Here is an 18,347-nt window from a genome sequence, read left to right as displayed (position 1 = left end):
CGTGAGAAGCTCCTTTCCAACCAATGAAGAATTCTGGCGAATCGTGGTTCTCTCCGGTGAATTGTCTTCTTTCCAATGTCCTCAAACTCGCCGGCGAAGCGTTGGCGTGAATCATCTTCTTTCCAGCATTCTCAAAATTGTCGTGAATCGCGTCTTCTTTGGTCGATTTTTGAATGCTACCTGACTGGTCCAGTCCCTCTATGCCACAAGTCTTCCTCGACGTCACTTGGTTCAGGTAGGTGCACTCAACTCCCTCATCAACCGATGCCCTTCACACTATATTTTCCTGGATTTTATGCGTTTTCCGGCCAACCAACTAGTTAGACGACGGGTTCCCCGTTTCCCATCCCCATGCCCGAACTAGACATTCCCAACATTCAATTGAAAAGCCCATTGCTGATTTACCCATTTGCCCAATTACTGCCGATTCCCTCTTTTGAACATTCCGGCGACTCCAGTTGATTTCTGATGATTTTTTTTGTTTTCCTGTTGTCAGCAACCCATCCTATGATACTCTATATTTCTGTTTCTATCTTTCTGTTTGTAGCATTTTTTATTTTGTTCACAAGCATGTTAGCGATAGATTTTCCTCTTGTTGTGCCTTGCTGATTTTTTATGTTTGTTGGAAGATCACTATGTTTGAGAAACATACTTTGCAAAGGCTATTCTTCTAAGTTCTACCTTTTATCTTTTCTGATATCAGTTTGTAGACTTCATTACAAATGTTCTTTTTGTGATAAACTTTGGTTAAAATGCTACAAGTTTGAAAAGCAGATGTTAAGATCGTAACAGTTTCAACATGGTATCTAAGACAGAAGGTGCGGTTTTGTTTAGATTAGTCATTTGTTGTGCATTTTGGTGAAGTGATTGTTCCTATTCCTATCGAAGCTTCCCTTTCATTGACACTGTGTTTTATTTTGTTGTCCGTAGCAATTTCATTGAATTGGACTGCTGTATTGATTATTCTGAAAGGGAGTAGCAAATTTTTTTCTTGATTGTGAGGCTGGTTTGAACCTGCTGCCCTGAAGTTTATTGCAGTTTCACCCATCCTATGTTGCTTGTCTATTTTTTTGTGACACTGCAACAACCTTCATTAAATTACGAGTGAGTTCTCTCTATTTAGCTGTGATTGAACCTCTTGTGGTTTTTGCGGTGCCACTCGCAACTTTAAAGTTAATGAAGACTTAGATTTATCAATTATCATTTAAATTTTCAGTTTGAAATTTGAAGGTGAAATTTACTTGATGGCTAACAAAGGCAAAGCAAAGACTACTACGTCAGAATCTCCAGCAATAGGATTTTCTTCATCAAGTGTAAATCATGTTACACAATCAAGGTCTGGCTCACAACATGGTTCTGTATATGCAAGCGAAGAGCAACCGTTGTGGAAAGGAATTCAGGTTGTCACAAAAGATGCATTCGTAGGCAGCGGTAGTGGTGGCAATGTACGTTTTGTGTGTAAATATTGTGGGGGTTCATTTGTTGGATCTTACACAAGAGTAAAAGGCACATCTATTGAAGATAGCAAGTCTTGGAATTCGATCATGTACCAAAATTCCTGCAGACAAACTTAGAGAGTATAGGAAGTTACAAGAGATTGCTGATCAATGCAAGAGAACAGGCGGTGGTGACAAAACCATGTGTCTCACGGTTGTTGATAAGAAACGAAAGGGCCGTGAGAATACTTTAGAGACATGTTTTAAGTCAGGTGGAAGAGCAGAGTCAAATAAGCTAGTCAGTAAGTTTTTCTATTCTAGCTGCATTCCTTTTAGCATAACTAGAAATCCCCATTGGAAGAAGTTTGTGCTTGCAGTTGCGAATAGCAAATTGGTTGGATATTTACCTCCAAGCTCAGAAAGATTACAAACATCAATTCTTAGATATGAAAAGAATGATGTTGAACAAAAATTGGCTATGACAAAGTTTAAATGGAATAGAACTGGAACATCAATTGTTTTTGATGGGTGGACAGACATTCAAAGGCATCCACTAATTAACTTTATTGCTATTGCTTGTGATGAGCCAGTATTTTTGAAGACAGTTGATGCATCTAGGGAGTACAAAGATGCTGAATATTTGAAGCGGTTATTTATAGAAGTCATCAAAGAGGTTGATCCTGATAAGGTAGTGCAGAACATCACAGATAATGCTGTTGTCTGTAAGAGTGCTGGCTTAAGTTTGATGAGTGAGTTTCCTCATGTCTTTTGGCCTCCATGTGTTGCACTTACCCTGAATTTGCATTGAAGGACATATGCATTCCACCAACTGAAGAACAAGATCCTTGAGGACATGAACCATTTTCATGGATTCAAGACATGGAAAAAGATGCAAAGAATATCAGAAATTTCATTGTCAGTCACCAACATCCATTGTCACTCTTTGGTAGTTATTCATATTTGAAATTATTGAAAGTTGCTGAGACACGATTTGCATCCATCATCGTCATGTTGAAAAGTTTTCAACGAGTAAAGTAAGCATTAGTTCATATGGTGGCTGACAAAGATTGGAATTTCTATCATGCTGAAGATGAGGTTAAAGCTCAAGCAATCAAGAACATTATTGTGGATGATAAATGGTAGGACAGGTTGACATATTTTTTGGAGTTCACAGAACCAATTTGGTGCATGCTGAGGGAAGTGGATAAGGATGAGCCATGTGGGATAATATGATTGAGCAAATTCAGTCTGTTGTTTTCAAGCACGAAAAGAAATGTATTGTACTAGATAATTCAGACTTTTTTTATCGCATTCATTCATTACTGGTAGAAAAATGGGATAAGTAGTTATTTCGGTTTTTTACTGACTGCTTCAATTATAACCCCAACTCTATTTATTGGTCTGAGCAAGATACAACTTATTTGAAATTAATTGAATGAACAATCAAATCAGAAAAATGAGAATTTTAAAATTCAGATTTCTGTAAGATTCCATTCCAGGTATTCTATGGTTTTGACTTCCAGCATCAATTGAAAATTTGTGGACGTTGAGATTATTGGGTGATGCAGATTATTATTTAGATTAGGGATAGATATTACCTTTTCTCCCCTTTCAAACAAGACAACAAATCGAAATGATTGAAGTTTTTTTATTTGGAATCGTGTTAGGTCTAATTCCTATTACTTTAGCCGGATTGTTTGTAACTGCATATTTACAATACAGACGCGGCGATCAGTTGGACTTTTGATTGAGTAAGAGCAATACTCCCCTACACTGCATGGCTCATTCTTTAAATCCTAAATATTATTCAAAAAGATGGTTAGAAGGAGCTCCTGGACGTGTCCCTCCAAATCAAGCTCATGAGATATCGAAGAATAGAATATCATGCATGGAGAGACTTTATTCAGATCCCTATGTTAAAAAACAAGCTAGTGATTATTCAAAGTTCAATGCAGGAAGATTTGAATCTAGAGATGTAGACATAGCAAGAGAAGATGAAGAATTAAGTCCTTTTGATTGGTGGTCAACATATGGATCAAAATGCCAACTCTCCAAAGAGTGGCATTGAAATTACTTAGTCAGTCTGTTACATCGTCATGTTGCAAAAGGAATTGGAGCATATATTCTCATATACATAATATTAAAAGGATTAAACTTACTAGCAAGCGTGCAGAAGACCTCGTTTATGTGCACTCCAATTTGCGTCTACTTTCAAGAAAGGATAAAGAATATAGGTATGATACATTTATGATTCTATATTTGTTTATGTTATTTTGTTAATTCAATATTTCAACTCTTTAATCTTCTTCTTATAATCAAATGCAGTTGTGGATCATCTCAATACTGGAACGTGGAAGCAGAAGAATTCGATTTTGATGGAGAGCGCAATTTACAAACTGCTAATTTGGATTTAGCTGATCCTGTTATTCCTTTTGATGATTTTGCTGATGACATTGATTTTAGTGAAAGGACTGAAGATAATCAAGAAATCGATGGAGGAAGTTTAGAATGATGAAAAGATTAAGACAAGAATGACGAATTTCATTTTATTTTTTTAATTGTTGAATCGGTTGATGGAACAATCCTTAGAACTCTAATGATCTAATCCTTATTGATTTGTAGTGGTTATTTGTTAATTTTTATTTAAAATTTTCTGATATATATACAATATAATAATGTCTCGCCACATCCGCACCCCGCACCCATGTGACATAGCCGTGAAGCTTGCCAATGTCTTCTTGAAATGCTTTGGCCACAAATTTGGCTGTGTAGGGGTGGGTGGGGGCCACAAAATGAGCATATTTAGATAAACAATCGACCACAACCAAAATAACAGTTTTACCACGTGAAGGGGGCAGTCCTTCCGCCAAGTCCATCGAGGTGTCTTCCCATATCCAATCCGGAATGGGTAAGGGTTGTAGCAGCCTGGCTGGTTCCATGGTCTCGTATTTGTTGCGCTGGCACACATCACATCCATGAATGTATTCTCTGACTGCTCTCTTCATGCCGAGCCAGTAAAAGGCAGAACACATGCGTCAGCAGGTGCCATCCGCACTTCGTGACCGGAGGAATGGGCACTATGGTAATGTTCTGATCTTCTGCAGTTGCTCCGATGGAGTTAGAACGAAGACGCGCCCTTGATAGTAGAGATAGGGGTCCTTCCACTGATAACCATAGCACTTAAGGGGGCTGTTCTGCAGCTGGACCTTAATGCGCTAGACCGCAGGCATGTTCTGATGCATTTGGCGAATCTGCTCCCATAATTCATTTTGCACTTTGACAAGGCACAAAAGCTACTCCTTTGCATGCTTGTTGTCCTTGAAACCCCATCTGCTTTCATGTTTTCTTTGCCTTTGTGGTAGTGTACTTCAAATTCGAACCCCATGAGTTTCAGCAGCCATTTCTGTAGTGCTGGAGTTAGTCAGCTGCTGTAAACAATCGTAGGCTGCTGTGATTGGTTACCACTAGGAACCGACGCCCCATCAATTGTTACCATTTCAGCACAACAAGGGCAATCGGGATGAGCTCCCGCTCATAAGCTGCAACGCTCGATGTCTTTCAGGCGGGCCGGGTCGGGTCCAGATCCGAACCCCAACCCAAGTGCGTGAGGAGCCCGACGCGAGGGCCCTTCTCCCTCGCGTCTCCCTCTTCTTCCTCGTCGCTCTTCTTTCTTCTGTTTCGATCGTGTGAGACCAGGAGGAGGACGAGGGTGCAGTGGCGACGCTTGGGCCGGCGGAGGAAGGAACGGCGGCGGCGTTTGGGTAAGCCCTCAACCTCTCCCTAACTCTTCCTTCTTCCTTCTTCTCCTCCTCCCTCTCTCACTGTCTCTGCCGTCTCCCCTCTCAACCGCACGACCTCTCTCTGACCGTCTCCCTCTTTTCTCTCGTGCTCCTCGCTTGCACCACCCTCTACGGTCTCTCTTACTCCCTCTGTCCGTTTCTCCCCAACTGTTCGAACCTTCTCTACTTGCCCTCTCTTCTCTCACTACACTTCCTCTCCATACCGCCAGCCTCCTCCCACTCACAGCTCTCATGCTCTCTCTCTCTGTCCCAGCTTCCCTCTCCCTCGTTGTTCCCTGCCTCTCCCAACAGAATCAATCCCTTAGCCGAACTCCTCCTCTTGAGTATAGTTTTACTTTTCTCACTAGTTGTGGCTGTTGGATTGGAATTGCAGTTTGGGGTTGCATCTTTCTCTTCATAGCAGCGAATAGAAGGTGTTGTGGTGGCGGCATTGCATGATTTTAGCCGTTTGAGGACCTCTCTAACTCGTGAGGTGGCTGCCGGAAGGATTGCAGCAGTATAGACTCTTGTTTTGGGGTGAGCAAGGCGTAATTGAGCCTATTTTATTGTATATTTTTCTTTCGAACACGTATAATTATTGTTTGATCATGCTAGAAGGTAGAATTGATGAATTGGGATGCATGTTAGCGACTTTACTTTTTGGGGAAAGTTTAGGATTATGTTGGAGAAGCGATGGTTAAGCTTGGGGTGTTGATTTTCGAAGCAATTGGGAAGCATGGTAGAGATTGCGAGGTTGTGGGGAAGATTTAAAACCATCTTAGTGAGCACGCGACAAATGCTTTTGTGAACGGATGTATTTTGGAGTCCGAGGGGAAAGCATACGTAAGTTGGATATGATTGGGGTTGACGCCTCGACTAAAGAAAGCAAATGAGAATTGGGTTGTGATGGATTGATCGAAACAATGAATTTTGACGTTGGTGGCAACGTCAAGAGGTTAGGAGGAGGCCTATTGGAGGGCTTTTTGGTCAACACTACCCGTCGACACCTTCTTGAGGCAATGACATGTGTCTCAATGATTTTGTTTTATGTTTGTTTGGATCGTAAGGTAACTAGTAGAAACCTTATCTTTGCTTATGTCTGGAGGTACACCGGGCACGTCCGGTCGACCTTGAGCAACCAGATTCGAAGCTCGAGGCATTTGGAGGAGTTTTATGAGCGCGCCACAGCTATGGCGGCATTCCAGGCAAATCCTTGCCTGGGGCAATTGTGTGAATGTGTGTTCCGAGGATCGTGGGATCCTAGGATTGTGATGTGAATTGATTGATTGTTTTGTGAATGAATGTATGTATGCATGCACATGATTTGATATATGATATGAATTGTTTTGAAAGGTTATTAGTAGTTTATTTTGAAAATGTGACGCATTTGCATGTGCATGCTAGAATTGATAATTGTTTAGGACAGATGATGTGGGGTATCGAGTTGAGCGTCTCCTCGACCCCAATTACAGATCGAGACTACTCTCTGTGGTTTGGCTAAGGTTTTCAAAGATGTGATTGATGTTATAATTGATGTGAATGTTGTGTTTGGTTGCATGCACATTGTCGTGGGCAGTGATGCAAATGAATGATTTGGAGGGTAGTTGTACCCGTATTGCTATGACGGCTAGCTAAGAAAGTAAATTATATGTATAGCCCTCGTGTGGAGGCATTTGGAGGTATGGGTGCACTTGAGGAGTGAACCAACCTCATGAGCTAGCTGGTCATTTTGTGATTGTGTTTCCATAATGTTAACTAAGAATGAATAAGAGATGAGAGGCCAGTGGGTTGTGGCATTGTGTTTGGGAGACGTCTCGCTTTCGCCACTGGTCTCGCCTATTCGGAGCGCAGGCGGTGCAAGGCCCCAGGGTACTGTTGTGTGTTGTGCTTAGAGCGTTGGACTCTCGCCTTCCCAACCTGGGTGTCCTAGGGAAGGCTGAGTATCTCTCTGTGGAATTCACACACCCATGGATGAATGCTCTACCGCTGCAGCGGATGAATGGATCCATATCGTTATGGGCCTCCACGGGGGTTGTCTCTCGGCTATGGGCCGCCCATGGTGTGCACGTGCTTGTGTTTGCACCCACAGGAACTGTCAATTCACTAAAGTTAATGAAAATGAAAGTATGTGATTGAATTGTGTGTGAACGAATGTATGTGTTTGATGGGCATGTGAATGATATGAATGAAATGAAATGTTTAAGCATGCCTTGCATGTGATTGAGATTGTGATATTGTGGCCCTTGAGTGGCCTTTACATGTCGTGGTCTATGTTAGGGGTTTTCTTGGCAAATGATGTGCCTATGCCCTGACACGACATGACGATAGATTATTTTTATGATATTGAGCCCTACCTAAGAGGGTTTGGAATTTTCCTGGCTTGTTGCCATACTACGAAGGCTAAGCCTTCTGTTGTTTCATTTTTTTCAGGTTTTGGTGGACCAGGGGCAGCAGGTTAAGCAGATGGTTTTACTCACGCCCTACTGGGGAGGTTTTGGATCTTTTGTAGCGCCGGCGCATCTTATTTTGATTGTATTCATGTGTTGTTTTCGTTAGACATCAATTCTATGTTTTGGGGCATTTTTGTCGTACACTTAGATGTGATTTTGTATGAATCAAAATTGTTATATGAATGAAAGTTCGCCCCATTGTCTTGAATGACATAGCTCCCTCTTTTAAATCGTTGTGTCATCACACCTCAATGCTTTATGTTAGAAAAAAAAATGTGTTTGAGGGTAAAAAAGGTTGGGGTGTGACATAAGCAGACTTTGCATTGAAGGAAACTCCCACTCCCAAGTCGGATGCATCAGATTCTACGATAAATTGCAGTTTGAAGTTGGGCATTTGTAGGACAGGAGTGGTGGTCACCACCTGCTTCAAGGTGTCAAAGGCTCGCTCAGCAATTTCCGACCACAAGAATTGCCCTTGTTTGGTAAGTGCAGTGAGTGAGGCTGCCAACATACCAAACCCCCCACAAATTTCCTGTAATACTCCCCAAACTGAGGAAAGCCCTCAACTACTTAAACGATGGGTTCGTTTCCAGTTGCTTACCGCAGCTACCTTATTGCCTTCCATCTGCATTTTGCTGTTTCTGATAACATGTCTCAAGTATGATAGTTGAGTCATCCCAAACTGGCATTTAGATAGTCGTGCCCTCAGCTGGTTACATTGCAATTTAGCGAGTACCTCCCTCAGGTGCTGAAGATGTTCCTCTTCGTTCCTGCTATATACTAGAATGTTGACATAGAATACAAGGATGAACCGGCACAAGTGCTGCGGCGGGAGCGTTTGTCAGTCCAAAAGGCATCACTACAAATTTGTAGTGACCATCGTGGGTATGAAACGTGTTGGTTATCGATCATGGCTGAACCTTCTGTCATCGGCTTTGGAGTTGTCTTCAGCATATGTGGGCCGTGGTGGCCCTTCCTCAGAGGCATTTTCATTCCTAGGAAATCCAATGCCGCCTTCTCGAGATGTCGTAGCCATTGGATTCCCAACACAATGTCTGCCCCTGCCATAGCCAGTGTGTATAGTTCCATCGGAAATTTGTGCCCTTGTATCTCTAACGTCTCTTGTCAGCAGCGTTCCCTGCACTTGAGGATACTCCCATTGCCCACGACCACGTTGAATGCCGGTCGAGCCTCTGCCTCTCACCCAGCGTTTTGGCTGATGTTTCCGAAGTAAAATTGTGCGTGAATATCAACTTGGAGATTTCTTCATCAAAGCACTTGCTTCAGCTAGATTTCAGTTCCTTCTTGGCAAACTTTCGGTAATCCTACCATAAGTTTGAGGTGGGGTGTTAGGATTTAAAGCTTAGATTTATTGTACGTATGCACATATACCCTTGGTTGTTTGATATATGGTTGTATATATTTTTATATATATGTGTGCATAGGTCTTTTATGTGTTCTTCTTTTCCTTTTTATGTACTTTTCTATTTCTTTTTATTTTATCTTTTTTAGTTTTTTTATTTGTAAAAAGGAGAAGAACCAGCTGTTGGACCAGCTTCGAACGGCTAGATTTCTAGCCGTTGGAGCTGGCCGAATAGCCTCTCCCTCTTCCTCTTTTCCTTTTCTTGTACTATAAATAAGGGATTGTTGTCCTTTGGTTTGTATGGGCTTTAAGGCCTGGTTTGGTGTATTATATGAGATTTGGTTTTCACCTCTAGTTTGAGGTTTCTCCTTGTGTGCGATCTTGAATTTGTTGGTATTCTCAAGAGTGTGATCAAAGAGTTTCTATCATCAAGATCAGTCCTAGTTTTCAGTTACTGCCTGCTAACAAGGGATAGCTAACAAGCATGCACATGCACTTCAAACAGAAGCCCAACCTCCAAAGGTAATCTTTTCATTAGGGTATTAATCCCTCTCATTACATCCTTTATATGTAAGTGTAAAGTGGGTTGGATTATTCCTAACTACAAACCCACAAGACCGGATTCTACGAGTTACAATGGGGCCTAACACACACACACACACCACATGCACTAACATACATACACTTTTATGAGAGAGAGAGAGGTCTCCAGTGGCAGTTTATGCCATAAAGAAGTATGTAAGGTATGTGTAATTCCAATATCCATTTATCTGCTTCCATAGAATAACGTCAGTATCCCATCTTTACATTATATTGACAATTTCATCGGCATCCTTTCTTTGTGGCAGGGACAGTTTTTTATTTCTAAAGAGAGATTTGAAAAATCGAATTTAACAAAGACAGGTTTTGGGTTTGAAGGAATTGCATAAAGAGTAGGTACTTGCGCATCACAGTTTAGGTTCACAATGCACATTATCATTGTTCAAAGGTGCACTGCCTATCCTGAATTAGAAGGCATCTGGCCGAAGTGTGGGTCCACTGCATAATTTAGTTGTGGAACATCACACTGAGAAAACATAGAATAGTAAAATTTGAGAAAAATTTGAAAAGTATTTCCTACATAAGTTAGGGCTTATGTGTCGAGTCACTAGTTGGGTTTACATTTTGTTTGTGCTTTGCTGGGTAAGAGTTTTCATTCGTAGGTGAGCATCATTAAATCTTTATATATCATTTATGAGTATTATATGGTGAAGTATTTCTCAGATATAATGTGGCAAACTTATATTTTTTGGGAAAATCTCGGCAGATTTTTTTAAAAATCATAAAAGTTAGGTAAACTAAAATAAAAAAAAAATTAATAAGAAGACATTGGAAAAATGACCGGATAAACATGATACGAGTGGGTGAAAAATAGTAGATTAAAAGTAAATAATAGCCATCTGTAGGATTATGATATAATAAATTTTGTTGGCCCTCATGCTAGAACCAACTTACTCAGCCACCGAGTTAATGAAGGAGTTAATGCCATGGGATTAGGGTTTCATTAGTTGAGGTCCTTGAGGAGAAGCTGGGTTCTCTCTCTCTCTTCTTTATTGTGCCTAATTTTGTGGTTAACCATCTCTCTCTTCTTTATTACATTTGTTACTGATTAATCACCATTACTACATGCACATTTCTGTTCTCTCTCTTCTTTATTGCGCTTAATTTTCTGGTACCAGCTCCCTCTCTTCTTTATTATATCTGTTACTGATTAATCTCCATTACTACACACACCTTTGATAGCAGATGCTATCAAAACAGCAAATCAAAATTAGGAAATAGAAAACTAATGGTCTGGCTGAACACTTAAAAACAGAATTTCTCATGTGCAGTAAAAAAAAAACGTGTTTTTTTTTATTTTTTATTTTCTGGCACCGTTTTAAAAGACACGTTTTGTTGATGTTTTTCAGCTGAGTCATATTTAACATGTTTATTGCATTTTTTTGCAAATGAAACATGATATTTGTGACAGTGCTTTAAACAAATGTTTTGTTGAGAAATGAGTCTTCTATTGAGGCTTTTAGTAAATAGTTACAAGTTATGATTTTATTTTATTATTGTAAGAGGTTCTCTTTATTATTTATGTTTTCTCTTAGGGATCTACTTTTTAAGTTTGTTGTCTCGCTGTAATTCCTTCTTAACGTGGGATTAGAGTTAGTGAATAAGATTTTTCTTTATTTTTCTTTTCTCTCCCTCAGCTGTATCTCAACATTGCATGTCATAAATGTATGACTAAAAACTACATGCAGTAAGATAAATGGATAATTGACACCAACAGAAATGTGATATTCCTATCATATCCTTCAATTTCATGAATTCCACGGAACTGATAGATTCACAAAATCAATCTTCCTGTTGAATCTTTTTGCTATCAATGTTTAGTTGCCCTTCAGCATTATTTATTTAATAAGTTTGCAGTTTGCACAAGTGATACATGTCTCTTGTTAGGTACCTTGTGACTAGAAGTATGTTAACTTCACCATTTTAGCTGAATAGATATATTAATTCCTTCCTGACAAGTTGTGCTACATTTTCACTTTTTGGAGGAACAAGCATCTAAAATTCCGACAAAGAGGGATTTGTTTAATTTGTTTCCCTTTCAATGGTAGTTTGATTTATTTCTTTATGGACTATTTAGGTGTTTATTCCATCCTTAAAGTCTATGACATGGACAATAGAGAATCAGAAAGCGATTGCATCAACCAGAGTAGCCATTATCACTTTAAAGGTATGAACTTTCAGCTCCATTGGATCTTTGTGCTTCTTAGATCCTCATAATTGAGTGAGCCTGCTTGAATTCGAGGTCGCAAAGTCAATGGCAGATGATAACCTATATGAGCTAATCTATATCACTAGGATGTGCTAACACAGCAATTGTACCTGGGTCGACACAACATGAGTTTGGTGCAGGCCATAGGTATGGGTCAGGCACTGCACCTGACTTGCATCAATGGCTAAGATGCGGTTGTGCCACATTGAGGGGAAATTTTATTTGCTTTTTATTTTATTTTTTGAAGTATTGATGCCTTAAGGGTTTGGGTTCTCCAGCAATGCTGACAGCCCTTGGCCCGTTCAACATTTTTTTCCACTAAGTAGTAAATTGAGGCCCTTTTTATAACCATTTTTAGAGGAGGCCTTCCTCAACTGTCTTGATGCATGACTAAACCATTGAATGATGTCCTCTCTTATTTTGGAAAACATGTAATAAAGTCTTACTTTAAAAGCTAATAAGGTCTCCTCTTTAGTCCTCTACAAATATTCTTGAAGAGTGACATAGGTACCAAGCCTCCATTATAAAATGGGTTCCACTCCATAATCTTTAGTTATATTTTCGATATTTTTTTGAGGAGTGGCACCCGAAGACTCCCTTATAGAAAGGGCTTAGGTACCTGTTAGAGTTTCATATTTTCTCTTGGGTTTCAGCGAGCCAAATGAAGTTTACAACTTTAAATAACCCAAGTTCAATCCAAATTTACACGAATAGGTTAAGATAAAAATAAAATGTTTATCGGTCTGAGCAGTGTACCAGGGAGCTGGTTGGGCCCGGGACCCCATAGACCTCAGGCCCGACCTGGCCAGGTTATTATCTGGTCGGGTATCAGGCCTGTAAATTGTTCAATCGGGTCTGCCCAACATTTGTGATAATCGGGCCGGCCCGGCCCAGGCTTATCTCTAATGCTTCATGCACGATTGTGGTAGAGGAGGGGTAGGAGAGGAAGGAGGGGGAGGAGAGGAAGAAGAGGAAGGAGAGAGGAGGAAAAAAGCAGAGAAGAGGAAGAGAGACATATCTGATGGCAGGCTGTGGGAGAGAAAAATGAAAGCGATTAGGATTTTGTAAACCCTATAACTTCTTTTCTGTTGTTATTTCCAAAAAAGTCTTTTTTTTTAAAAAAAAAAATTTTATCATCTTACTTTTCAAATTCTATTTTGTTATACTTAAAGGCTTCTGATAACAAGTTTTTTTTTAACTTTTTCACACACACACACATGCATAGCTGCACCTGTGCCCAATTTTTTATTAGAAGTGCCGCATGCGCATCCATATCTGCACCTGCACCAACACCTGCACATCGCACCATGTGATATAGCAGCTAGTGCACATTCCATGAGATTAAACCTTTCTGAAAAAGTAAAAAAGAGGAACAGGATGTATATGAATGGATTTTTTTTTACTTTTTTACTTTTTTATTTGTTTATTTTTTCCTTTGTGCTAGCCATTGGCTAATAGCCAATGTTTAGTTTTCTAGATGTTGGAGCTAACCAACAGCTAGCTCCCTCTCCTTGCATCATGTGCAGGGATAGAGAGTCCCATTTGTGTTAACTTTTTGTAAGTTGTTACAGCATTTGATCTTTTGATCAATTGAGTCTATTCTCAGTTCTTGCATGTCTAAATGCTGAAGTGAGCTTTTGGAGCTCATGTTTTCGATCTTGTGTGACTGTTTGTGAAACACTACTCCAACTCATGGGTTCTGTTGAAGTCTTCTCTTACATGGTATTAGATCTTGACTGATTATAGGGAGCCTTTGAATATTGCCTCATAAATTGTGCTACTGATAATTTTGACCAGTTTCGAGGAGATTAATTCTTCTTTCATCTTGTTGACAGTTTCATTGCTTCAAGGCATTTTGGCGTGACGTGGTGCCATCTCTTCTCAAGTCAAAGCTCTCTGTTTCTTTTCTTTTTGAAGACTTATCTCCATTTCCTTCTCAAAGCTATCACTACCAGCCATGTAGCATGGACTTCAATCATGCAACATCATATTGGTAGTTGTGATGACCTGGCTCACTCTCACACCGACTCGGACTCCTGGTCCAGTAGATCCCAACCCGCCTCCTAACAACTTCCTTTCAGCCCTGAAAGGGTTACGAGCATCCGTGATAGCTATCATTTAGACGACTCCTTTATAAGTCCCTAAAGTTTCCACTCAATCATTGATATAGGACTAAATCTTCACACACCTACCCTCCCTTAAGGCACATGCATCCGTGCATGTGAAAATCCTGATCTAAGTGTTGAACCGACTTTAATAGCAATTGTCACAATCTAGCCCACTCGTACACCAGGTTTGGGCTCTTGATTCGGTGGATCCCAATCTGCGCCCTAGCAACTTTAGTTACAACCCCAAAAAGGCTAGGAACTGGGGCAATTCATCACTCAGCTAGCCTCTTGATATGTATCCAAATATTTTTCTCAATTTTTGGTACGAGACTAAACTTTCACACTTCGGGATGCAACATGAGGTCTTCCCAGGAAGTCACCCATCCCACTACTACTTAAAAAATTTGGTCTCGTATCGAATATTAAGAGGAATCTTTGGGGAATTATAAAGGGGTCAACTAAGTGATAGATTGCCCGTAGCTCTTTTTGGGGCTGAAATCGAAGCTGCAAGGAGACGGGTTGGGATCCACCAGACTAGGAATTCAAGGCTAGTGTGAGAGTGGGGCGGGTCGTGATAATTGGTACCAGAGCCGGTTCAATACTTAGACATGGAGTTCCACACTCATGGACACGTGCATGAAGGGGGGGGGGGGGGGGGGGGGGGGTGGAAGTGTGAAAGTTTGATCTTGTATCGAAAATTGAGAGGAATCTTTGGGGACATATAAGGAGGTCGGCTGAGTGATGGACTATCCTGCCAAGCCCGGTGTGGGAGTGGGCCGGGTCGTGACAGCAGTAGAGGGCTGTCAGCTTTATTGACAAAACAAAAGTGGAACCGAAGTTGACTCTTGCTAGAGAAGTGAATGGTAAAGTCATCAATCTTGCCGGAATGGAAAAGAAAATCTGATCGCTATGAGAAAAAATGGAAGTCTTGAATAGGTCATCAAGTTCATGTTTGGGCTTTAGATAGTGTTGGCAAGTGCTGACTTTGCCAGTTTAAGTTAGCATGTGAGGCTTGGTCATATCATAGAGAAACCCATATTATAATATATGTTCCTAATAAATGTAATCTTCAATAAAGGATTATGATTATGCATCGAGGTAACAAGGCTTTTCAGAAATACTTGGGAGTCCTTATCAACCTTGGATGAGGTTGCATTGTGTGAATTGAAGTTGCATGATCTTCATGAGATCGTTCTTATGAAAAAAGTTCCGGAGAGCAATTTTACAAATTTGTTCATTGGCTTGGGCCCGAATTGGGTGGCATTAGAAAATATGAATATATTTTTATTTCAAGGATTAGCTGGCTGACCAACGATTAAGCTGACTAATTGACTAGTCTGAACAACTAGTCCTTGGTTTGAAACACCGGTCAGTTGATAACTGATCGTCCGACTAATAGTAGTGGAGATTTTGACAACTAAGCATTTATGGAGCTTCATGTTTGTTATTAGATGGCTTGCATTGAGAACATATACAGTGGATGAGTAGTTGATTTATTTTTCTCTCTTTTTGCATGCCTTCCTTCAGAAGTAAGCTTGGGTCATGTGAACCCCTTTTAGGTCTTGATCTTTCCGGAGTTCATCAATTCCATAAGTTCTTTGCTGGAATCAATCCAATTTTTTGAACTAAAATCTAAATTGCATTGTAGTTAGGATGGCCCAACAAATAGAATCATAACCTTTTAGAAACTGCATGTATTTTCATTTATTTGAAGATTTTGAACTGAATCAATTGTGAAGTTGTTATAATGTGCTGAGTATGTTTCTTAATACAAAATAAAAGCTGTTAAATGTTACAATATGTCTTGTTCAATGTTTCTTCATTGACAAAAGCAATTTCCTGTGGAAGTTCCATTTGCACTTTTTTTTTTGGTAGCCTTGCATTCGTAATTGTGATAAATGAACGAATATTTGACATCCATAAGACCTGTGAAGCTTACAAATAAAACAATGACACAATATATCAATTATATTGGAAGCATCAGACTTTCATTTCTACCTTTACCTGCTGAAAAGTTTCTCCTTTTATCGCTCATGACATTGCATCGGTCAAGGGGTTTAGCTTATTACCAGTTTCCATGTTGCAGCTTCAAGATTACTCCAGATCACCTTCAGGGGAGAGAGAAGTAAAATTTCAAGTCTCTAAGGACAACCTGGACGCTATGTTGAGATCCATGGCATATATCAGTGAAAAGCTATCAAATGTGGTACTCTCTCTCATGGTTCTCACAATAGAAATTCTAAATCGTGTTTACAATGTTTAACATATCATATTTAGAATTGATAGTTGGACCTGTGGACGCAACCATTCATGCCTCTATGCTAAGAACTTCTCTGTGTCTTGACCATAAAATTTTGGCCTTTTCTTCATCAAGTTATTACGCACTCTCAACTGTTGATGCCTAACCATTTTAAGTCATACTGCTGCATATGGTTCATGTCTCATCCTGTCTTTCCCTCCTCACATGCTCAATAGTGAGCATAAAATGAGGAAAGAGAGAGAACAAGGTGTGGATGGCTTAGTATTTAAAGTGAACATAGGTATATGTCTAGGTACCATGCAAGTCAACTAGGCAACCCTCCTGGGTGTCACCATGCCTAAGTGGGTTGCTTAGGCACCGCCTAGTCGGCACCTAGACTGGTCCACCTAGGTACCTTGTTTCTTGTAAAATAAAAAATGTTGTAGCCTTATAAATCTTGTTTTATTAGAATATGTAACAAACATGATATTACATTGTTAATTTGTGATCAGGTTGATGCTCCGGCTGAGCAAATGCTGAAGAAGCAACGCCAGTAGGCCATGCCATCTTCGTGCGTCATATGGCGTAGAGTTGATTAAGACTCTCAACATCTTTGTTGATTAACTTGCTCTATGACATTCCTAATAAATTATGTCTGGCATTCTGTTTCTTCATCGTTTTCTAAAGTATAACTCGCAACTTGTACAGCACTCACCACTTCATTAGTAGCTTTGAATTTTTTAAAGTCGTTCTATCAGCTTATCTGCTACCCTTTTCCAAGTCCCTCCTTCCCATGAGTTTCACTTTTGTTGGGACCTCTCATCTCTTGTATTTGTTAAATCTGCCGTGTAAACTTCTTTTCTTTTTCTTTCCCATTGTTCTTTTAACTTGGATACTGCTCTTTCAAAAGTAAAAGCTAGAACCATCTGTATTCATTATTTCAAGGTTCGTTCCACATGGAATTTTATGTGAGACGTTTGAGGCTCGATAGCTTGGGTTTTCTGTTTGGACCTGTGTCCTTTGCCACCTCGTATCACAGCAAACTATCAGTGGCTGCTCTTAAATGTGGAGAGGGAGAGAGAGAGAGAGAATTTTATGTTGAAACCTGAATCGATTAAACAGCACAACCAATGCAGATAAATAATTCAGATCCATATATGCTATGACGTTGTCTTTTCATATTTACCCAATTATGTGAAACGGTACCGCCTATAAAAGGAATCCCATTTGACCAATAAAAGGCGGTGCCAACAATCCAAAGGCGATGCAAATTTATTCTAATTTTTCAGGGTTCACATGGTTCTCGTGGTTTCTTTTTTGGGGAAATTTCAAAAGCACATCTGAAGATTTAGCAAAAAGGAAGAACATATCCAAACTTTTTGATATCAGTGAGAACATGTATAACTTTGGTACGGTTGATAAGAAATAACCTTATGGCACATGGTTCTTTGCTTATTAGTAACTTAAGATGGCTTGATGAGATAAAATGGCTAAATGGTTTTGATACAAAGAAAGTTTATGTTCATTAGTTTGTACTGATGCACATTCTTTCTCCATGCCATGCTGAAACATAACAGACCAAAAGATGGAACAACTATCTACTATTTATGGTGGTAACTTGGATGTCGTGATTCTTTGCTGATGTTTAGCTGCTTTGCTCTGGAGTTCTATCTCATTCTGCTGAAAAGGAAAAATACTTAAATATTGAGTCATAATGACCCAGTGAGCAGATTAATAGAAACCCATTTTACATTCAATTAGTAAAATACAATACAACAAGAAAGATACCATTCACACAAACTGGGATATAGGTATATTCCATGTGTACTCTCGCTCAGCTTATTTTTAAGCTTCCTTGTAAATATGTACCTTTTTCATATAACTTTCTCAATGTTTTTTCTATCGCTTCAAAAGGAAGGTTTGCTCTCTTCAATGAGATTCCATTCATGAAGGACTGGCAGTGACTATTCTTTAATCAATCCAAGCTCTCTAAGATAACAAAGCTGTCTTCTAAGGATTCCTTTTTTCTTTTAAAATATCCCAAGTTGGCAAGAAGTTAACTAGAGTGTTTAGAGCACTTGTTCCTTGCCCTTCGTGGACTGTTCCTCTTTCTGACTATTCATATTTGGTCACCACACCTAGACAGACCTTGTGGTCAGTCAT

General features: G+C 39.8%; 1 protein-coding gene across 5 annotated transcripts in view; it reads left to right on the top strand.

Annotated features, from left to right (window-relative positions):
• LOC116260470 (uncharacterized) overlaps window positions 1–16,953 on the top strand; it is a 39,008-nt gene extending 22,055 nt beyond the window's left edge. The window contains exons 4-6 of one of the 5 annotated variants that reach the window (XM_031638842.2): window positions 11,706–11,795; window positions 16,032–16,148; window positions 16,697–16,953. In XM_031638842.2, coding sequence (XP_031494702.1) covers window positions 11,706–11,795; window positions 16,032–16,148; window positions 16,697–16,741 — 252 coding nt within the window. In that variant the 3' untranslated portion in view covers window positions 16,742–16,953. The other 4 variants (XM_031638841.2, XM_031638843.2, XM_050079461.1 and 1 more) reach the window with 4 other exon arrangements.
• The last annotated feature ends 1,394 nt before the right edge of the window (window positions 16,954–18,347 follow it).

Source organism: Nymphaea colorata, chromosome 9 (genome assembly GCF_008831285.2).
Source record: "Nymphaea colorata isolate Beijing-Zhang1983 chromosome 9, ASM883128v2, whole genome shotgun sequence".
NCBI lineage: Eukaryota > Viridiplantae > Streptophyta > Magnoliopsida > Nymphaeales > Nymphaeaceae > Nymphaea > Nymphaea colorata.
This window is presented reverse-complemented; position numbering and strand designations above follow the sequence as displayed.